The sequence below is a fragment of the Symphalangus syndactylus genome, chromosome 16 (assembly GCF_028878055.3).
Source record: "Symphalangus syndactylus isolate Jambi chromosome 16, NHGRI_mSymSyn1-v2.1_pri, whole genome shotgun sequence".
NCBI lineage: Eukaryota > Metazoa > Chordata > Mammalia > Primates > Hylobatidae > Symphalangus > Symphalangus syndactylus.
The window spans coordinates 67,639,705-67,660,641 of record NC_072438.2 but is presented as its reverse complement, the minus strand read 5'-3'; the positions used below and the strand labels follow the sequence as shown (position 1 = coordinate 67,660,641).

The 20,937-nt window shown below is 37.2% G+C and overlaps 1 protein-coding gene across 10 annotated transcripts in view; it reads left to right on the top strand.

The window, feature by feature from the left end:
* The window catches only part of NIPBL (NIPBL cohesin loading factor), a 185,925-nt gene extending 173,010 nt beyond the window's left edge, over window positions 1-12,915 (top strand). For 8 of the 10 annotated variants that reach the window (XM_055245871.2, XM_055245873.2, XM_055245872.2 and 5 more), the window contains 5 exons: window positions 4,578-4,724; window positions 6,281-6,555; window positions 8,233-8,407; window positions 11,201-11,389; window positions 11,936-12,915. In XM_055245871.2, coding sequence (XP_055101846.1) covers window positions 4,578-4,724; window positions 6,281-6,555; window positions 8,233-8,407; window positions 11,201-11,389; window positions 11,936-12,301 — 1,152 coding nt within the window. In that variant the 3' untranslated portion in view covers window positions 12,302-12,915. Of the gene's footprint in view, window positions 1-4,577; window positions 4,725-6,280; window positions 6,556-8,232; window positions 8,408-11,200; window positions 11,431-11,935 lie in introns of all 10 variants that reach the window. The other 2 variants (XM_055245875.2, XM_055245874.2) reach the window with 2 other exon arrangements.
* Window positions 12,916-20,937: the final 8,022 nt, after the last annotated feature.

Here is a 20,937-nt window from a genome sequence, read left to right as displayed (position 1 = left end):
ATGCTCTAGAAATTTTATGGATAAAGTCATCATTTTTAAAATATTACCATTTTATTAGTATATGATAGTAACTTCATTAAATGTTTTCTTAATCTTCTAAGTTATTTACAAAGTACACAGTCAGAAGTGAAGGGGAAATTTTGTATAAGTGTAATGAGGAATAGTGTATAATTTTGCCTCCATACTGAATATCCTATAAACTTTGATAACAATTTCTGTAAGCATATCTTTAAATAAGCAACTTCACTAAACTAATCGCTTTGGGAATTGATTACCTCAAATATTGTTAGAGAATAACTGTTCTAGGTTTTTGGCTATTGAGATCCCTAGTTGTTCAACTTGATTTCCGTTAATGAAGGGAAGTCACTTTTCTGTATAGTAGTCCACTTTTGTGTATAGTAGTCCTCCCTTATCATTAAAGATACATTTCATGACCCCCAGTGGATGCATGAAACCATGGATAGTACTAATTATTATATATACAGTCATGCATCACTTAATGACAGGGATACATTTGGAGAAATGCATAGTTAGGTGATTTCTTTGTGGGGTGAACATCTTACTTATACAAATCTAGATGTTGTAGCCTACCTAGGCTATATTGTTCCTGGGCTACAAACCTGTACAGCATGTTACTGTACTGAATACTGTAGATAACTATAACACAATGGTAAGTATTCATGTACCTAAACATATCTAAACATAGAAAAGGTACAGTAAAAATATGATAGGATAATCTTATGGGACCATAATCATATATATGGTTTGTCATTGACTGAAACATGTTATGTGGCACATGACTGTACTGGTTTTTCCAATACATACAAACCTATGTTAAAGTTTTAATTTATAAATTAGTTACAGTAAGAGATTAACAATAATAATAAAATAGAACAATTAAAACAATATACTGTAATAAAAGTTATGTGAATGGGATCTTGCTTTTCTCTCTCTCTCAAAATACCCTGTTGTAGTTTACTCACCTATTTTTGGACTATGGTTGACCAAGGGTAACTGAAACTGTGGAAAGCAAAACAGCAATAAGGGGGGATTACCATAATTACAATTTTGACACTTCTGGCTGTTGCACTAGTTGCATTGGCCAGGACCATAGGCCAAGAAAACCAAATATTCTTTTAAGTTTACCTTTTAATTTATTTATTTCACATAATATTTATTCTGCATCTGCTGTGTACCAGCCATTGTGCTAAGAAGTTTAACAAGCATAAAATAGTAAAGACAGATATGGTTTCTGCCCACACAGAGCACACGTGAGTCTATGTGTATAGCAACTTTTAAAAGAACAAAAGAGGCCAGGAGTGGTGACTCATGCCTGTAATCCCAGCGCTTTAGGAGGCCAAGGCAGGTGGATCACAAGGTCAGGAGTTTGAGACCAGCCTGACCAACATGGTGAAACCTCATCTCTACTAAAAATATAAAAATTAGCCGGGCGTGGTGGCACGCGCCTGTAATCCCAGCTACTCAGGAGGCTGAGGCAAGAGAATTGCTTGAACCCAGGAGGCAGAGGTTGCAGTGAGCCAAGATCATGCTACTGCATTCCAGCCTGGCCGACAGAGCGAGACTCTGTCTCAAAAAAAGAAAAGAAAAGAAAAGAACAAAAGAAATACTTTAATTACTTGTTAGCCTGACAGCAGATTTTTGCAATAAAGCAAAATTATAATTACCATAGTGTAGATATCTTACTAGACCTCTTCTTTTTAAGTACTACATGAAATTTATCATCAACATTATCATCATATCATTATCAGTATTAAGTTTGCATTGTGTATAGGACACTATACTAGGAGTGCCAGATGATATAATGTAGTGCTTTTGCCCTGAAAGGATTTTCCCTCCAGTTGTGTGGATAGGATACAAAATTAATAGTGATTATGGTTAGTATATCCTGAGTGCCCTGATGGTTTGTACTGATAATATTGTTCCAGTCCTTGTTTCTTTCCAAAAGAACTTCATTTCTATGTGATTTCACTGCCTGCTTTATGTCATTGACTGGATGTTCTGTCATCTCAGCATTTGAAATGCTAAACTGGAAACCCAGCTCTCACAATGCAATGCTTTCTTCTGACTACCTCCAACAAAGAATGTCAGAGAAGGAACAAATGCCTGAAGGCCCAGAGGGATAGAATGAGAGGGATCTGCTATATAAACCAGGGAAGGAAGATGTTCCAGTCAGGGCCAAAAAATTAATTAAAAATACAAAGATAAGAACGTGTGGGAAATAATGAATAGTTTGTTATTTGACTGGGGCAGAAAGGTCATAATGAGGAATAGTATATAGAGGATCCTGTAGATGGCAAAAAAATCATTGCAAGTGTGTGTGAATAAAATAATGAGGACAATTGCCAAAGAGTAGTTTAGGAAGATGAATTTTTTTAGCATTGTGGTCACACTGGAGGTAATAAGAAATTAATCTATTATGATAACAATAGGGGAGAAAAAGAATGGATAGTAGAGGCTGGGTGCGGTGGCTCATGCCTGTAACCCCAGCATTTGGGGAGTCCGAGGCGGACGGATCACCTGAGGTCAGGAGTTCGAGAACAGCCTGGCCAACATGGCAAAATCCCGTCTCTACTAAAAATACAAAAAAATTAGCCAGGCATGATGGCGCACACCTGTAGTCCCAGCTACTTGGGAGGCTGAGGCATGAGAATCACTTGAACCTGGGCAGCAGAGATTGGCAGTGAGCTGAGATCGCACCACTGCACTCCAGCTGAGCGACAGAGCAAGACTCCATCTCAATATAAAAAAAAAAAAAGAATGGATAGTAGAAAAGAAAGTTGAGGAAAGAATTAAATGAGACTGTGTGAAAAGAATAGTCAGTGGACAACTGGAATATTTTTATCTTGAGCACCTGAAAGAATAATAGGATTGTTGCCAAAGTCAGATTGCAAAGGAGTTGGCTTGAGGAGTACGTAAAAAGGGAGTAGTCAAAGAGCTAGGAAGAGAAAACTTAGGAAGAGATTTCATGAAGGAAAGTGTGGATAATAGATGCTACTGAGAAGTCAAGGAGAGTAAGAAGTGAAAAATAGAGTAGAATGGTGAACTTCGTGGACAAAAACAGTCAAGCAGTGAGGGACAAAAGCAGATTGTAATTAAAGAGGCAGGGCCAGGTGAGATGACTCAGGCTTGTAATCCCAGCACCCAAGCCAGATGATTGCTTGAGCCCAGGAGTTCCATACCAGCCTGGGCAACATAGTGAGACCCTATCTCTACAAAAATTAAGAAATAAAAACTTAGCCAGGCCTGGTGGTATGCACCTATACTCCTAGCTACCTAGCTACTGAAGAGACCGAGGCAAAGGGATTGCTTGAGCCCAGGAGTTCAAGGTGGCAGTGAGCGGTATCATGTCTCCTTTAAAAAAAAATAGTGGGGAAGACATGGGAGGAGCAGTCTAAACTATTCTTTGAAGAACTTTGAAAGGAAAGAGAAATACAGGGCTTTTATGGATAAGAAAATATATATATTTTCTTCAATATATATATGAGTTTTGAAAATATATATATGAATTATAGTGTTAAAACTAATAGATGAGGTAGGGTTTTATGTCTACATTTTTTCATCTGTAATGTGGGTGTTGATACATATTGTAAAGTAAAAATAGAGTGAGAGTGATACTCTTATGAATATTAATAGCAAGGTTATTCCATCTGTGCTATGGGATCTTGGTGCTGCTGCTGTTGGGTTTTATGTTGTTTCCATGGCAGGGGAGGGTAGATGGTAGGAGGGAGTGTTTTTTAGTTGTGAGCTTTTTTTTTTCCTTGAGCTATAAATATTTAAAAGAAATTTGAATATTAATATGCCTTTCTGTTTATGATCATGAAATGCTTGAATTCTCTGTTACTTCTTTTTAAAGCAAGCAACTAAATAATCATAATTTTTCTCTTAAATTTTGCCTGCCTCACAGTTTTTACAGTGTGAAACCGATAGTGTTGTCAAAACAACTCTGACATTCTGAATTACATATACACAGGAAACTGACAAATGTTTATGAGTACATGGATTTGGGTTTTTTCTTTTAACCTATGTATTAGTACTATAATTACTAGTTATTTTGAGGGCAGAATAGTAACTGTGTGTAACTGATCTCCATATAGGTTAAACTCTTAGTAGCACAATGATATAACTAGAACTTTCATGTATACTTTCTGATATGGTATGGATTTATCATAAAGATTCCATATACTCTAAGAAAACTTCAAGGAATTTCACATGGATGCAATAAAAAATTTCACCTCTTCTCTTGAGATAGCATAGTGTAAGTCATTATAAAATTTAAAAAATGGGCCTAAGATTATTTTATAAAATTCCATTTCTGTTCCCCCTTTTCCCTTTTTCTTACACCTCTCTCCCTTTCCCTTTTTCCCCCTCTATATTTCTCTCCCTCCTCCTCTCCCTCTGTCTCTCTGTGTCTCTCCCCACTGTCTCCGTGTGTGTCTGCTTATCTCTGTCTAACATTAAGTGAGGTGAAAGTGCCCTGTATTTTTTCTAAAAAAGGTTTTTTGGTTGGGTTTCTAGATTATCTGCTAAACATGTGTGCTTTTTCTTAAAATTTACAGAAAACAGACGTGACTATGCTCTTGTATATAGCAGACAATCTAGCCTGTTTTCCATACCAGACACAGGAAGAGCCGTTGTTTATAATGCATCATATAGACATTACACTCTCAGTTTCTGGTAGTAACCTACTGCAGTCATTCAAGGAGGTAAGTTACACACATTACTATTCTTAATCCATCTGTCAAAGTGCAGGCATGCTGTTTTCACTGTTTTGTTTCTCATTATTCTTTTTATCCTCTTCACGAGTATATAAAATCTTTCTAAGTGAACTTAATGAAATCTGGGCAGTACTTGACTTGGGAGAGGATGTACGTTGCCACTTTACTTCTATTTAGAAACATCTAAAATACGTATATGGATTGTTCTGTTGATAAGCCATCACATTTATTTCTCTCACTTTAAGCACTGACCTTAAGTGTTTGCTTCCATTCATACATTCATTTAAACCCCATTTTAAAACATTATTCTGTAAATCTTGTAATGCTGTAATCACAACATTACACATGAAAATATATAGCTTATTTACACTTATACAGAAAATTTATGACACCATTGACTTTCTTGTTCCTCAACTACAGCACTGTAATAGAGTTTGCATATGTGTGCCCAAAATCTTTACTAAATTTCTTGTTGAACCTTCCATCGTTTCTGTCTTGACTTTTAGGAGGAATGTAATTTATTTAATTATAAAAGTACCTGGTGTAGCACTAGGCATATAGTAAGCACTCAGTAAATTATTTACAAATTGAATATTCTCATGTATCTAATGATCCAAGTAGATCTCCTTTTATAAAATTGTATTGCTCACAACTCAGCATTGTCAGACTAGTAAATCAGACAGATTATTTTAGATGCCTCCCGAGGGCCAGAATTACAGAGATGTCTTAAACCCTTACTACTTGAAGTGTGGACCACACACCAGCAGCAGTGGTTTCACCTGATAGCTTATTAAAGCCGTAGAGCCTCAGGCCCCACCCAGATTTGCTGAAACAGAATCTGCATCTTCAACAAAATCCACAGATGTTAATATGCACATTTAAGTTTGAGAAGTTAATAATTTCCCAGGAGCTTTAGCCCTCATGTTCTCTTATTTTACCTACTTACTGGTATGGCTATCTTTGTAAATGTTTCTTCCACTTTTGAATAAATATTGTTATAATGTGCCCCACATACACTCACCACACAACCTGCTTAAATCCAGTTGACTTTGTTTCTAAGAGCTAACATTTTCATAAAATACAAAGAAACAGGATTTAAGTCTTCAGAGAAAATTGCTAATTATCTTGCCGAAATGTTCTTGAAAAGGAGAGTTTGCTAGAAGCTGGGATGTCCAAGATTACTTTATTCTCCTCAGTTAAATTATAATTACTGCTTTTCCTCTATAATGACTTACCTATGCACCAAATGGATACTTTTATAACTATCTTTTATTACTATCCTTAGAAGAAAATTATTTCCCTTTGATATTTCAGAAGGATTTTTTTGAAGGAGTGGTTGTGGGGGAGGGGGTGGATATTATATATAATTTTATATAGTTTTAGAAACTATCCCCTAAGATTACATATCCAGTTGTTGATATAAAGTCAAGAGGTTTATAAAATACTAGTTTAAGGAAGCTTTTTCAAGCTGTTGAATGGAGCATACTTATATTTACTAGTGGCATTTTGTTTTTATTGTTTATCAAACAATTTTTTTCTTTCAGTCTATGGTAAAGGACAAAAGGAAAGAGAGAAAATCATCACCTAGTAAGGAAAATGAGTCAAGCGACAGTGAAGAAGAAGTTTCCAGGCCTCGGAAGTCACGGAAACGTGTAGATTCAGATTCAGATTCAGATTCAGAAGACGATATAAATTCAGTGATGAAATGTTTGCCAGAAAATTCAGCTCCTTTAATTGAATTTGCAAATGTGTCCCAGGGTATTTTATTACTTCTAATGTTAAAACAACATTTGAAGAATCTTTGTGGATTTTCTGATAGGTAAGGTTACATAAGCAGTGAGAGAAAAAACTTCACTCTGTTCAAATAATAAATATTTGGGCTGGGTGTGGTGGCTCATGCCTGTAATCCCAACATTTTGGGAGGCTGAGGCGGGCAGATCCCCTGAGGTCAGGAGTTCCAGACCAGCCTGGCCAACATGGTGAAACCCCATCTCTATTAAAAATACAAAAATCAGCCGAGTGTGGTGGTGCACGCCTGTGACCCCAGCTACTCGGGAAACTGAGGCAGGAAAATCGCTTAAACCTGAGAGGCGGACATTGCAGTGAGCTGAGATTACGCCACTGCACTCCAGCCTGGGCAACAGAGCGAGACTCCGTCTAAAAAAATAATAAATATGAAACCCAGTTTTGTTTGCATGCTTACTTTAATGTTAGAAATGTTCCTTTTTTAAAAAGGAGTTTATTCTCTTCTATTGCTGGATAGTATTCTGTTGTGTAATATGCCATAATTTATTTTTATTAAAGGGAAGAAACATATTCCTATACTTGGTGATAATGCATTACAAATTGAAGGACTTATTTTGTTGATTTCCTTAAAAAGACTCAAGCTAACCTTAAAATAGATTACAAGTTTAAGTTTTTAAAGAGCTCTGAAGTAACAGATGTAAACCAACTAAACTGAGCTCCAGTAGAACTCAAATAGTATTTAAAGTACTCTATAAAGTAAGAGATAGAAAAGGTACAGCTATTATAAACACCCTGTAGTTTTACCCACCAGTAGTCATTAAAGATACCTCTTTTCTGCCTGTAACCATGGAATTTTGGTCATTTTTTACATTCATTGAAATCTAAGATTAGGAATCACAAAATCAAATGTTAATAGGCCACCTGGTCAATGGCCAACTGGAAAGAGTGTGTTTCATGTAAAGAGGTCATTTAAGTGGACCTGTCTCAAGTTTCCATAAGCTTGTTGCCAAAGGAGAGGGTGGGCATAATGTGGCCAGAGCTCCCACTTTTTCAGGAGACACTAGAAATCCAGATTTTTAAGAGGAATATCTGTATTTGTTTGAAACAGGGTCTCACTCTGATGCCCAGGTGGAGTCCAGTTATGCAATCATAATCCTGGGCTCGAGTAATCCTCCTACTTCAGCCACCTGAGTAGCTGGGAGTACAGATGCATGCCACCACACCCAGCTAATTTTTTTTTATTTTTTAATTGTAGAGATGATGTCTAGTTGTGTTGCTTATGGTGGTCTTGAACTCCTGGCCTCAAGTGATCCTCCCACACTGGCCTCCCAAAACTCTGAGATTATAGGCATGAGCCACTGCTCCTGGCCTTATAAGGAATATCTTGATGTTAAATGTTGGCAAGATGCAAAATAATTTAAAATCTTGCAAGGTTTTGAGGCAATGCTAAAGAGTTGGAAAGATTTTTAAGCAGAGTTGTTAATAACCTGAAACAGGGTTATAAACAATCATTCTGGCCACTATATAGAGGATGGATAGGTTGGGGGTGGGGGAGCAACTAGTAGAAAGAGGTAAACCAGTTAGGTGGTATTAAGTAATTGTATTGAAGCTGTCCTAGGATCACAATAGTATTAAAAATAGACATGAGAAACTAATTTCATTAATATGGTGCTTCCTACCTATAATTGGATTTCTCCAAATATGTTGTTTCCATAGTTTTAAAGTTTTTGGTTTTGTTTTCCCAAAACAGTAAAATTCAGAAGTACTCTCCATCTGAATCTGCAAAAGTATATGATAAAGCGATAAACCGAAAAACAGGAGTTCATTTTCATCCAAAACAAACACTGGACTTCCTGCGGAGTGACATGGCTAATTCCAAAATCACAGAAGAGGTGAAAAGGAGTATAGTAAAACAGTATCTAGATGTGAGTAGTAAAACCAAAAGTTTTTACTTCTCATAAGGGCTTTTTTGAAGGTAAATGTGGGGGCCGGTGGGGAGATAACTATCTCCTTCACACTGAATATAAGCTTCATGAACTATCAAGATAATTTTTCTCTATGTTGTTTTAATGAGTTACTTTAAGCTTGTCTTTCCCGTTGCACCCATGGCATCCTAATTATTTTTTCTTAGGAAACAGCAGCCCACGAATAATTTTATTTTAGTAGAAATGAAAGATTATAGGAAAACCTGTGTGTGTGTTTTGTAGTTGTCCCCTGGTATCCGCGGGAAATTGGTTCCAGTCCCCCCATGGATACCCAAATCCTCCAATATTCAAGGGCCTGATAAAAAAATGGCATAGTAGGTTGCATGAGGTAGCTCACACCTGTCATTCCAACGCTTTGGGAGGCCATGGCATGTGGATCACTTGAGCTCAGGAGTTTGAGACCAGCCTGGGCAACATGGCAAATCCCCATATCTATAAAAAATACAAAAAATTACCTGGGGGCAGTGGTGTGCACCTGTAGTCCCAGCTACTCAGGAGGCTGAGGCAGGAGAAGTGCTTGAGCCTGAGAGGCGGAGATTACAGTGACCTGAGATTGCACCATTACACCCCATACTGGGTGACAGGAGTGAAACCCTGTCTCAAAAAAAATTATTTAAAAAGCATAGTATTTACATATAACCTACATACATCCTCCCATATACTTTAAATCATTGCTAGATTACTTACAATACTTAATACAGTGTAAATGCTATATACATAATTGTTATACTGCATTGTTTTTTTAAGTTGTATTATTTTTTTTTGTAATGCTGTTTGTTTTGTTTTGTTTTGAGACGGAGTTTCACTCTTGTTGCCCAGGCTGGAGTGCAATGGCGCGATCTCGGCTCACCGCAACCTCTGCCTCCCGGGTTCAAGCGAGTCTCCTGCCTCAGCCTCCTGCATAGCTGGGATTACAGGCGCCTGCCACCACGCCCGGCTAATTTTTGTATTTTTAGTAGAGATGGGGTTTCACCATGTTGGCCAGGCTGGTCTCAAACTCCCGACCTCAGGTGATCCGCTGGCCTCCCAAAGTGCTGGGATTACAGGCATGAGCCACCATACCTAGCCAGTGCTGTTATTTTTTATTGTGGCATTTTCCAAATAGTTTTTGATCCACTGTGGGTTGAATCCGCAGGTGCGGAATCCGGGGATACAGAGGGCTATGTTTTTAATTCAGAAAAATACATGGCTTATATGTCATAAAAGGTAAAACTGCAAGCAGTCATTCTCTTACCCTGTTTGGCCATTCTGTTCCTTTCTTTTCTGATAACCAATATTATTACTTTTTCATATGTTCTTATATGAGTAATGCCAATATATATATTTGTAGATTTTCGCACTTAACAAGTATGCAAATGTATGTTTATAAAATGTGCTTTTAAAATAGAGACAGATAATAGACTAGAGGTTACCAAGGACCGGGGAAGGAAAGAACCGGGAGTTATTGTTTAATGAGGACAGAGCTGCGGTTTCCAATGATTTAAAAAAAAAAAAAAAGAAAGAAACAGCTCTGGAAATGGATAGTGGTGATAGTTGTACAACATGCCAACGAATTATACATTTAAAATGGTTAAACTGGTAGGCTGGGCATGCTGGCTTATACCTGTAATCTTAGCACTTTGGGAGGCCTATGTAGGAGGTTTGCTTGAGTCCAGGAAGTCCAGGCCAGCCTGAGCAACAGGGCGAGACCCTGTCTCTACAAAAAGTACAAACGTTAGCCAGACGTGGCAGTGCGCACGTGTAGTCCCAACTACTGGGAGGGCTGAGGTGGGAGGACCACCTAAGCCTGGGAGGTGGAGGCTACAGTGAGCCATGATCGCGCCACTGCACTTCAGCCTGAGTGACAGAGTTATACCCTGTCTCAATTTAAAAAGAAAAAAAAAAAGGGTTAAGCTGGCAAATTTTATGATATTTCTATTTTACCACAATATAAAAGTTTTTAAAAATATTTTCGAAATTAGAGGACTATCCTAAAAAATAAAAATAAAATTTTATATTTTAATCTACTTAATTTCAGGTGCAGTGGCTCCCAAGCACTTTGGGAGGCTGAGGTGGGCAGATCACTCGAGGCCAGAGGTTTGACACCAGTTTGGCCAACATTGCAAAACCCCATTTCTATTTTTCTTAAAAAATTTTTAAAAATCTACTTTAAAGCAAGTAGCTGAACATAAAAATAAGGTTTTTTGAACTAAGAATATAATCTACACAGTGGCTTCTCATATTATTCATAGACTGCAAACCTTACACACTCAAATTTAAAAATATTTTAGTTCTTATTTAAAATTTTTCAACATTCTTTGCTTTCTCTTGGATCGTCTTAGCAGAGAGCAAAGGGGAGATAACTAGAAAATGTCTATCAGTAATTATCACCTGGTTGCTTGATGACTTGGACCAAGGGTCTGAAAACTCTGGCTGTTTTTGTATCTAACCCATTGCCTGTTTTTGCAAACAAAGTTTTACTGAAAACATTCATGCCCACTCATTTATTTGTCTGTAGCTGCTTTCATACTACAGTGGCAGAGTTGGGTAGTTGTGACAGACTATTTGGCCTTCAAAATGAGAAATATTTACCACCTGGCTGTTTACAGAAAATGTTTACTAGCCCCTAACTTAGATGATGGCTAACGTCTGTTTCACGCACACCAAACTACTGCCATAGAAAACATTTAGGAATTTGACAATCTTGCTTGAAATATTTACTTAAAATTCTGAAATAATATCTGTTTTTTGTAGTTCAAACTTCTCATGGAACATCTGGACCCTGATGAAGAAGAAGAAGAAGGGGAGGTTTCAGCTAGCACAAATGCTCGGAACAAAGCAATTACCTCACTGCTTGGAGGAGGCAGCCCTAAAAATAATACAGCAGCAGAGACAGAAGATGATGAAAGTGATGGGGAGGATAGAGGAGGAGGCACTTCAGGGGTGAGGCGGAGGAGGAGTCAACGTATTTCGCAGCGTATTACGTAAAATGATTTTTATGTGCTTATATATGTCAGTCTATTAAATGTACACCAAGTAATGTAATACTTAAAAGAGAAAACATTTTGTAGATAGATTCTCTACTTACCCATTTATACATCCTTTTGTAGAAAGTTTAACATAAAAGACAATAAAAAAACAGAAATGAGATTTATTCAGCATAAAGGGTTAATTTTTCTTTGAATTGTATTAATGTGTGTTATTTTTATTGTTGCTAAGTTTTATGTAGCTTTATGGTTCATATGTATATATTATTTTATATATCAATAAGAGTACAGACACGGGTACAAATTAAGAGTTATATGGTTTTACAAGTATATGTTAACCCCTTGGCGCTGGCGGTCACGGTGCGTCTCATTGCCGGCAATGGAAGTGTGCTGGGAAATCCCAACTCCCGGCGTCAAGGGATTAAAAGCAATAAAAACAATAATTTCACTAAAATTCTTTTGTGTAACACTTGGTCTTTTTTCCCCCCTCCCAATGTTTTAGTCATTGAGAAGGTCAAAACGAAATTCAGACTCTACGGAGTTGGCAGCACAGATGAATGAAAGTGTTGACGTCATGGATGTCATCGCTATTTGCTGTCCAAAGTACAAAGATCGACCACAAATTGCAAGAGTAGTACAGAAAACCAGCAGTGGCTTCAGTGTTCAGTGGATGGCAGGCTCCTACAGTGGCTCCTGGACTGAGGCTAAGCGCCGTGATGGCCGCAAACTGGTGCCTTGGGTAGACACTATTAAAGAGTCAGACATTATTTACAAAAAAATTGCTCTAACGAGTGCTAATAAGCTGACTAATAAAGTTGTTCAGACTTTACGATCCCTGTATGCCGCCAAGGATGGGACTTCCAGCTAATGAATTTGTACATGCAGCCAAATTTACAGGAATTTTTTTAAAAGGCAGAAAAACTTGAAATACCAACATTCTGGCAAAAAAAAAAAATCAGTTTTATGAAGAGTAAGTGGAACCTGGGATGCAGGAACAAAAGAAGGAAATGTTGGGCAAACATTTTTGTGGGAGCTCCCTTCGCTGTTGTGCAGCAGAAACAGATTCTCAGTTCATTTTTACTCCCACTGTATTATAGTTTAACAAAAATTGTTTATATCTTGGAAAAAAACTTTCTGTTTAAAAAAATAAACAAGTGAATGTTGGAAATTAGTCTGTTAATGTTCTTAATAAAGTGTTCTTGGAGTTTAACCTAGCAGCGGATGGCTTTCTTTAGCTTAGCCCAGTTTCCAGGGAAGCATTGTTTTTTCCAGGCTGTAAAATGGCAGAATCTCCTGGATATATAATTTATTCTGTTGAAAAAAAAAAAAAGCATGCAGTATCTATGACCTATCTGCAGAAGGAGTTTTTGTAAATGTAGATTTTGATGTATTAGGTCACCCTGAAAACAATACAAGAAAAGGGATCCCCAGGTAATCTGGTGGAGCGAATACTGCAATAAATTTTTTTACTTCTCTTTGTTACTTGTCTGTTTCCATTTGAATTTCTTATTGTAAAAATCTGTTTAAATCCATTTATATTATTTTACAGTCTTTTATGTAAAATTTATTATATCACTGGTTTTCAAAGCAAAACATAAAATATTGTTTATACAGTTTGTATAGGCTGACTTCTGAATAATTGGTATCTATTATTTTCATTCCCATAAGAGGGTGTAAACAATTAACTCCAGGGTTTTATTGTATCCTGCAATATTTAGTATTAACTATATATGATTTAGCACTGTGCCAAACACATTTTCAAGAGTACATTTTGATATAAAAAGAAACTATAGTTTATTCCTTGTATGCTTCAATTTCTTTCTAGTGATGTCATGATGCTGATATTTATTCTTTAAACCTCGGGTAAAGGTAACCTGTTATTTGGAAAACCAGTATTTCTCTTAGTTAAAATGATGTCTTGTTATTTTAGAACTAGAGTTGAGATGAGTATGACACTTCATAATTACACTCACTACATTTTTCACAAATTATTTTTTAATGCTGAAAAGAGTAATTTTACTTGTTGAGATGTTTATTCATTTTCTAATAATTCTATACTAAAAGCTTTTATCATAAGTCTTGGGAACAGTTGTCATTTACACATTACTTACTGCAGATATCTTGACTAAATCAGGAGGGAGGTGTTTAATCACTTGATATGTATAGTTGACACTCAGGAATAGTAATGCCTAAAATTTACAGTGGATGAGGTCTGTTTCAAGTTTAATTCTTTTTAAAAATGTTTTAGTTATTTTTAAATCACTTTGAAAAAACTGACCTCCAGAATGCTGTTTTATGAAATTGGCAAATAAATGAAGGTATTCAATTTTTGAGGAAGAATGACATTGCCACAAAATACCTTTTTGTGACACCTATTAAACCACTATGAAAATAACTTTTAAGGATCTATTTCCTATGTGGAATTCTTTCAAATGCTTTCTTCATGGAAATGTTTTCTCACTCTTCGTTTTCTTCCCCTTACTTACATGTTTCTCTTTTCCTTATACTGTGAACTCTGGAACAAAAGTAGATTGGGTTGGTTGGTTGGTTGGTTGGTTGTTCTTGGAGTTTATGTATATCAACAAAGGATTTGAGGTCACTTCTGAGAATAATAAATCAAAAAGAGTACTGGTTAGAGAAAATATAAGAATAAAATCCAGCCCAGAGAGAGTACTAAGAATGTAAATGTGAGTAAAAAGCCAGTTTTGAATGCTATTTACATGACAACGATGCATGCTGTCATTTAATTCTCACAAAAACTCTCGTTATATATTTTATCATCATTTTGTAGATGAGGATAGCAGGCTTAGAAGGATTTGGTAATTTACTAATATCTTGATAGGGATTTAAATCTGGAATTGAAGTAATTGTGTCTCACTACTCTAAGCTAATTGAACATCAGACATTAAGAGAGATGATCCTTATTGAAGTAAACCAGTTCCTAAAGGATCCTTGTAGTATACATACTTGGGAATTCTGTTTAGAGTAATTTTTAGGAAGTAGGTACACAGTAGTAAGTCTTCTGTTGCCTCAGTTGGCCATAGATGGAATTCTGTGTTTGCCATTCATTAGAAATTTAGGAATTTTAGGCAGGGCGTGGTGGCTCATGCCTGTAATCCCAACACTTTGAGAGGCCGAGGCGGGCAGATCACCTGAGGTCAGGAGTTCAAGACCAGCCTGACCAACATGGGGAAACCCCATCTCTACTAAAAATAAAAAATTAGCCAGGCGTGGTGGTGCATACCTGTAATCCCAGCTACTCGAGAGGCTGAGGCAGGAGAATCGCTTGAACCCAGGAGGCGGAGGTTGCAGTGAGCCGAGATCATGCCATAGCACTCCACCCTGGGCAACAAGAGCGAAACTCCATCTCGAAAAAGAAATTCAGGAATTTTAGGAATCAGTTTTGAAATTTTTTGTATATTCTAAGCTCCTATTTTATTAATAGCCAAATGTTAATAAAAGCCTTAACTCTTAAATATACAAATCAAAATTTTCAGAAAGTTGAAGATTCTTCAAGATGAATTTTTAGGTCTTAACACTATTAAAATAAAGCTTTGGTAGTCAAATGTACAAAATCAAACTTTAAGTATATTGGGGATTTACAAAGTTCTATTAAGTATTTAGAAACTTCAGTCTTACTCTATAGTGTGTTGATTAATTACTATAGATTAATCTTGTTATATTGACTTGAAAAAATAGGTTATATTTGATATAAAAATTTTCAAGTATCTTCACTTTTTAAGTACATTAATATGAAATTTTAGCCTTATTGAAATTGTTTATTAAGAAAGAATGGCTAGTTTTAAAAATATATTCATACCAAAATACACATGGCAGAAAATTCAGTGATCTCTAGAATTTTCTAGAAGTAGTAATCTCTAATGGAAGAAATGCAGAGTTTTTTTAGAGAGAAATATATAGCTTACTCTGTTGATAGGTTGAGTATTTGAATTATTCAGGTAACTGAAGCACACAGGTGATTTTTATGGCCATAGTCTGTCTCATGAAAACAGGTAAGTCAAGCTGATGTTTGTTCAATACAGATTTCATGATCAGCAAGCAAATTTACCGTATTTTTATTTAGAAATAAATTAACCAGGGAAGTATGTGGTTCTCCCTCCCTTACACACCACTTTTAGTTGCACAGAAAAATTCATCCTTGTCACTACCTGTGTCCAGGTGGTCTGCATCTCCAGAACTGTGGATATGGATAATTGGAATAAGATTACTTTTGCAAATATAAAACTCATCAGATTACCCACTTGAAATAATGTAATTTGAAACACTTGATAGTAATTTTTGCCCCATAAAAATCCTGCGTGTTTGAACCTTTTGCTGTTTGCCTTGCTCATTTTAAAACACTCTGTCCTATTGGTGCTAGCCGAGAAACAATTACATGCAAATTTAGTGTAATAGAAAGTCACTGACCAAACAAATTCAGTTTGGTACTCTGTTGACTAAGTGGTCATAAAGTTCCTGTGTGTTTTGCATGATGGTGTGAGTACCAACCCACCCTTCCTTTTTAAGACCCCAATTGTATATGGCTTCACTGCTGAGAGTGGTACAGTGTACACAATTATTTTTCTTATAAGAATTTTGTAAAGTATTTTTACTTTTTTTTAAGAGAATCTCCATTTACCCATGTCCTCTGTTTCAGTCATTCTGAGTTTCTGACCAAACTTATTTGAGCTGTACTCCATGCTCCCCTTTCCACTCTTTTTGAAACAAGTCTCAGGCACAGGCATCATTTTATTTTATCCATAAATAGGTTATCTTTTTTTTTTTTTTTTTTGAGACGGAGTCTTGCTCTGTCACCCAGGCTGGAGTGTAGTGGCCCCATCTCAGCTCACTGCAAGCTCTGCCTCCCAGGTTCCCGCCGTTCTCCTGCCTCAGCCTCCCGTGTAGCTGGGACTACAGGCGCCTGCCACCATGCCCGGCTAATTTTTTGTATTTTTAGTAGAGACGGGAGTTTCACCATGTTAGCCAGGATGGTCTTAATCTCCTGACCTCACGATCTACCCACGTCAGCCTCCCAAAGTGCTGGGATTACAGGCGTGAGCCACCACGCCCAGCCCCATAAATAGGTTATCTTTAAATATTCTTCCTTGCTATCAAATATCTAGTAAGTGTTTAAATTTTTTATTTTCTCATAAATGTCATATTTTTTAGGTCCTTTCTGTAGGCTTTCTCATGTCTTTATTCCTTGCAAATTTTTTATATTGAAAACACAAGTATTTTTCCTTGGGTTCTTAAGTAGATTCTAGGGGCTGGGGGCTCACGCCTGTAATCCCAGCATTTTGGGAGGCCTAAGCCGGCAGATCAAGAGGTCAGGAGTTCAAGACCAGCCTGGCCAACATGGTGAAACCCTCTCTCTACTAAAAATACAAAAATTAGCTGGGTGTGGTGGCACACACCTGTAGTCCCAGCTACTTGGGAGGCTGAGGCAGGAGAATCACATGAACCCGGGAGGCGGAGGTTGCAGTGAGCCGAGATTTCGCCATTGCATTCCAGCCTGGCAACACAGCGAAACTCTGTCTCAAAAAAAGAAAAAGTAGTTGATTCTGAATGGAGAGTCTAGTTGTTTTCTGATTTTTAATCAGTTTTCTTACCTGAAGTTATTGTAGGCTTGAGAGATACTGGATCTCTTTCAAATTCATAAGTAGCTTGAGCCTGCATAACTAGAACAGAGTACCACTACAGAGATAATGAAGTACGGAGATAGGTCCACTTTTCAGGAAGATGGTGATAAGCATTGTTTAATCCTTTGATTTGGAGTTGGCAAATAACCAAGCAGGCAGTTGGAGATAGAGATTTAAAGTAAGGAAATGGAAGTTGAACTAGATGCCAGAGGATGCCCTATAATCAGAGTTCCTTTTGTTCGTCAGTAATTTTGTAATACATACTGCTTGAAATAAGTGGATTGCAGGCTATGACTTTTTTTTAATGATATATCTTTCAGGGTGTTACAGTTTTTGTTGAATGGAATTTTGCCCTTTTGTGACTTTTTTCAGTCATTGTTTAAATCTCAATCACATAGAACTTGAAATGAAAAGTTAGTATTACTTTATCAAACATAGCCTCACCCTTTACATTGACCTTTCTTCTGCTAAGAAATAGCAGAGTAAGCTTTTCTTGATTATAACATGCCTAGAATTGTAATTTAGCCTTAACCTTACTAGATTTAGATCCTGGAGCAAAGAACAGAAAAAGGTCATTATGGTCTAAGTTTGTTATAAAATTTAAACCAATAATGGATCTCCAATTCCATAGTTTTAAAAATATTTATACAGTCATATGAGAGATGACAAATAATCTGAAGTTTTTAATCACTTTGGAATTTACTAACCCCTTTGAGAATATAATGAAAGCTGAGAAATCTCTCTCCTTAGAAAATAGAATAAGTTCATATTCAGAATTGTGCATAAAATTTCAAGGGATTCATGGACATCCCCATCCCATTTCCGTCTTTGGCCTATCTTGGGAATCTGTGGACTGACTACAGGTTTAAGAAGGTGAAATTAAGGCTCAAAGAGGTGAATTGATATCACCAAGCTGCATACCTACTTATGCTAGAGTCAAAAGCAAAACTGGGTTCTTATCTCCCATGAGGAAGATTTAATCTTGGGAAGTTCTTATTCAGTCTCCTGTTAAGATTTGAATGTAGGCGACTTAATGACTAAATTTTACTGATTTTTTTTCTATACCTTTTCAAAAGATCCACTTTTTGTGTTCTCAGATTTTGTGATGCCTACCATCCTGTTAGGTACAGAAGGGAAAATGTGATATTTTATTGTGTTTTAATTATTTTCTACATCACCTGGCTTGATGCAGAAGACTAAAACTTAGGTTAGTGAAAAAGAGTATTAACTTTGAAGTCAGAAGACAGTCATAGCCATAGACAAAGCCATGGGTTTCTGAAACAAGTGTGAAATGAAATGTAAACAAAATCACTTAGCTTATTTTGTGGAAGCTTATTTAAAGAAATCTATACTTATGTTTTGTGTAGAGAGAGAGAATCAGAATGCTGGGTTAAGTGGGGAGATGGGGGATCGAATTCTGAAAGTGGGAGCAGCATAGTCAGTAGAGGAGCTGGCGTGCATGTAGTACAACGTCAAAAGATGAAGCTATAGAAAGGAGAAGTATGCAATTTTGATAACTTTAGTAATGTAATTTGATCATTTTAATGTATAGGCAATTGAAGGGCTCAAAGGATTGATGAACGCTCACTCTGCTACATAGAGGAAAGACAAGGATGTCAAGAAGAGGACACTAATGCAATAGTCTCAGAAATAGAGACTGAACTAGGATGATGATGGCAGTAGGGATGAAGATTGGAGTGATTTGCAAATGTATTTAGGAAATAAAAACATCAAGACAAGGATAGTTATCAGATTTTTTTGGCTTAAGTCACCAGGTTCAATTTTAAATATGTTGGTAGTGCCTGTGGGACATTCAGCTGATGTCCAGAGGTGGGAATATACACAAGCATGACACTTGAGTAGGGTAGCCAGGGTGGGGACCCTATTGGAGTCAACAGCATGTAAGCTGTAGAGTAGGAGCAGCACAGAGCAAGGGGAAGATCTTGGAGGCTACCAACGGCTAAGTTATGACTATATAGAGTACTGAAATTCTGAGAAGGGAAGCTGGGGAGTGAAGCAAATAATAAAGCATTTAAAATGTCGCATTCAGGAATTTGGAAGAGCTTTAAATGGGGTAAGATAATACTAAGGGCCATAGTTCAGAAAGATCATTAATTGGCTACAATGTAGAGAAATTGTGGTGATGCCAAACTGCATGATTGTATTGTTTTTCTCCAGTAGTACTCAGCTCCCAACAAAGAATTGAGTATGGCATCAAGCCAGGATGCGGGGATAGCTCTAGTTGAAGAGCTAGATTCAGAGAAAAATGGAAGAATCCAAGCTCAGAAGTCTCCATGAAGTGGGAGAGCAAGTATGAGTGTGAACAGCAGATACGGAATAATTGAATAATATGGTCAGAGAAAGGTATGTAACAGATTCCTGAGAGCAGTTCTGGGTGCAAGGTACAGAGTGTGGCCTTGGGAATGAATTAGTAAAGTGAAGAGGTGCATTGAGGAGATCAAGGAATCACACACTACATTCTGTACTCCTTTCCTGAGCTAAAACAATGGCTTATTCTTTCTTTGCTATTGACACTGGTTTATTATCTTTAGTTTTTGCAGATTCCATCATTTGACAAGCATTTGCTGAGTGCCTACTATGAGCTGTGCTGCACCCATTGGCAGTAAGTTTGCATTCCAGTAGTGGAGACAGGAAATGACCACAAAGTACACAATTTAATAACAATTGAGCTGTGTGCTTGAAAGGAAAAGTAATAGAAGCCAGGAGAGTATGTAGCACTGACATAGTTGGGATGGTTGAGGGAGATCAGAAAGTCTTCCTTCTCCAAGTGAAACATTCTTAGATAAAGCAGGACATGCAATAGATACAATAGATACCAAATAATGTCTGAACTATTGAGAAATAGGAAATTATTTTTGTTTTAAATTGCAGGCTGGGTGCAGTGGCTCATGCCTATAATCCCAACACTTTGGGAGGCTACGGCGGGCAGATCACTTGAGCTCAGGAGTTCAAGACCAGCCTGAGCAACATAGCAAATCTCTGTCTCTACAAAAAAATACAAAAATTAGCTGGGCATGGTGATATGCGCCTGTGGTCCCATCTATTCGAGAAGCTGAGGTAGGAAGATCACTGGAGCCAGAGAGGTTGAGTCTGCAGCGAGCTGTGACATGCCACTGCATTCCAGCCTGTCTCAAAAAAAAAAAAAAAAAATTGCTCCCACATTTTATTCCTTAGGGACATGGTGGTTGAGCTTTAAAGTATGAAGGGGAAAAAGTTGAAGGGAGGGGGAAGCAAGGAGAGTGTCCCAAACAGATGACCAAGCACTTACAAAGGCCCTGGATAAAGTAGCATGTGGCCCTCAGAAGCTTCACAGTTCCTATGAATGGCGGAGAACAAATGAGAGAATGATGAAGCCAATGAAATAGGGGCTGATTCATGCTTCTATAGGCCGTGTTAAGGATGTCCTATGAACAACAGAGTGCCATTGAAGAAATTAAGATACCTGGGGCTGGAATAGGGATTTGTATTTGTAGAATTCAATTTGTGTTTCTAAAAGATCACCGAAATTCTGAGAAGGGAAGCTGGGGAGGGAAGCAAATAATAAAGCATTTAAAATGTCACATTCAGGAATTTGGAAGAGCTTTAAATGGGGTAAGATAATACTAAGGGCCGTAGTTCAGAAAGATCATTAATTGGCTACAATGTAGAGAAATTGTGGTGATGCCAAACTGCATGATTGTATTGTTTTTCTCCAGTAGTACTCAGCTCCCAACAAAGAATTGAGTATGGCATCAAGCCAGGATGCGGGGATAGCTCTAGTTGAAGAGCTAGATTCAGAGAAAAATGGAAGAATCCAAGCTCAGAAGTCTCCATGAAGTGGGAGAGCAAGTATGAGTGTGAGCAG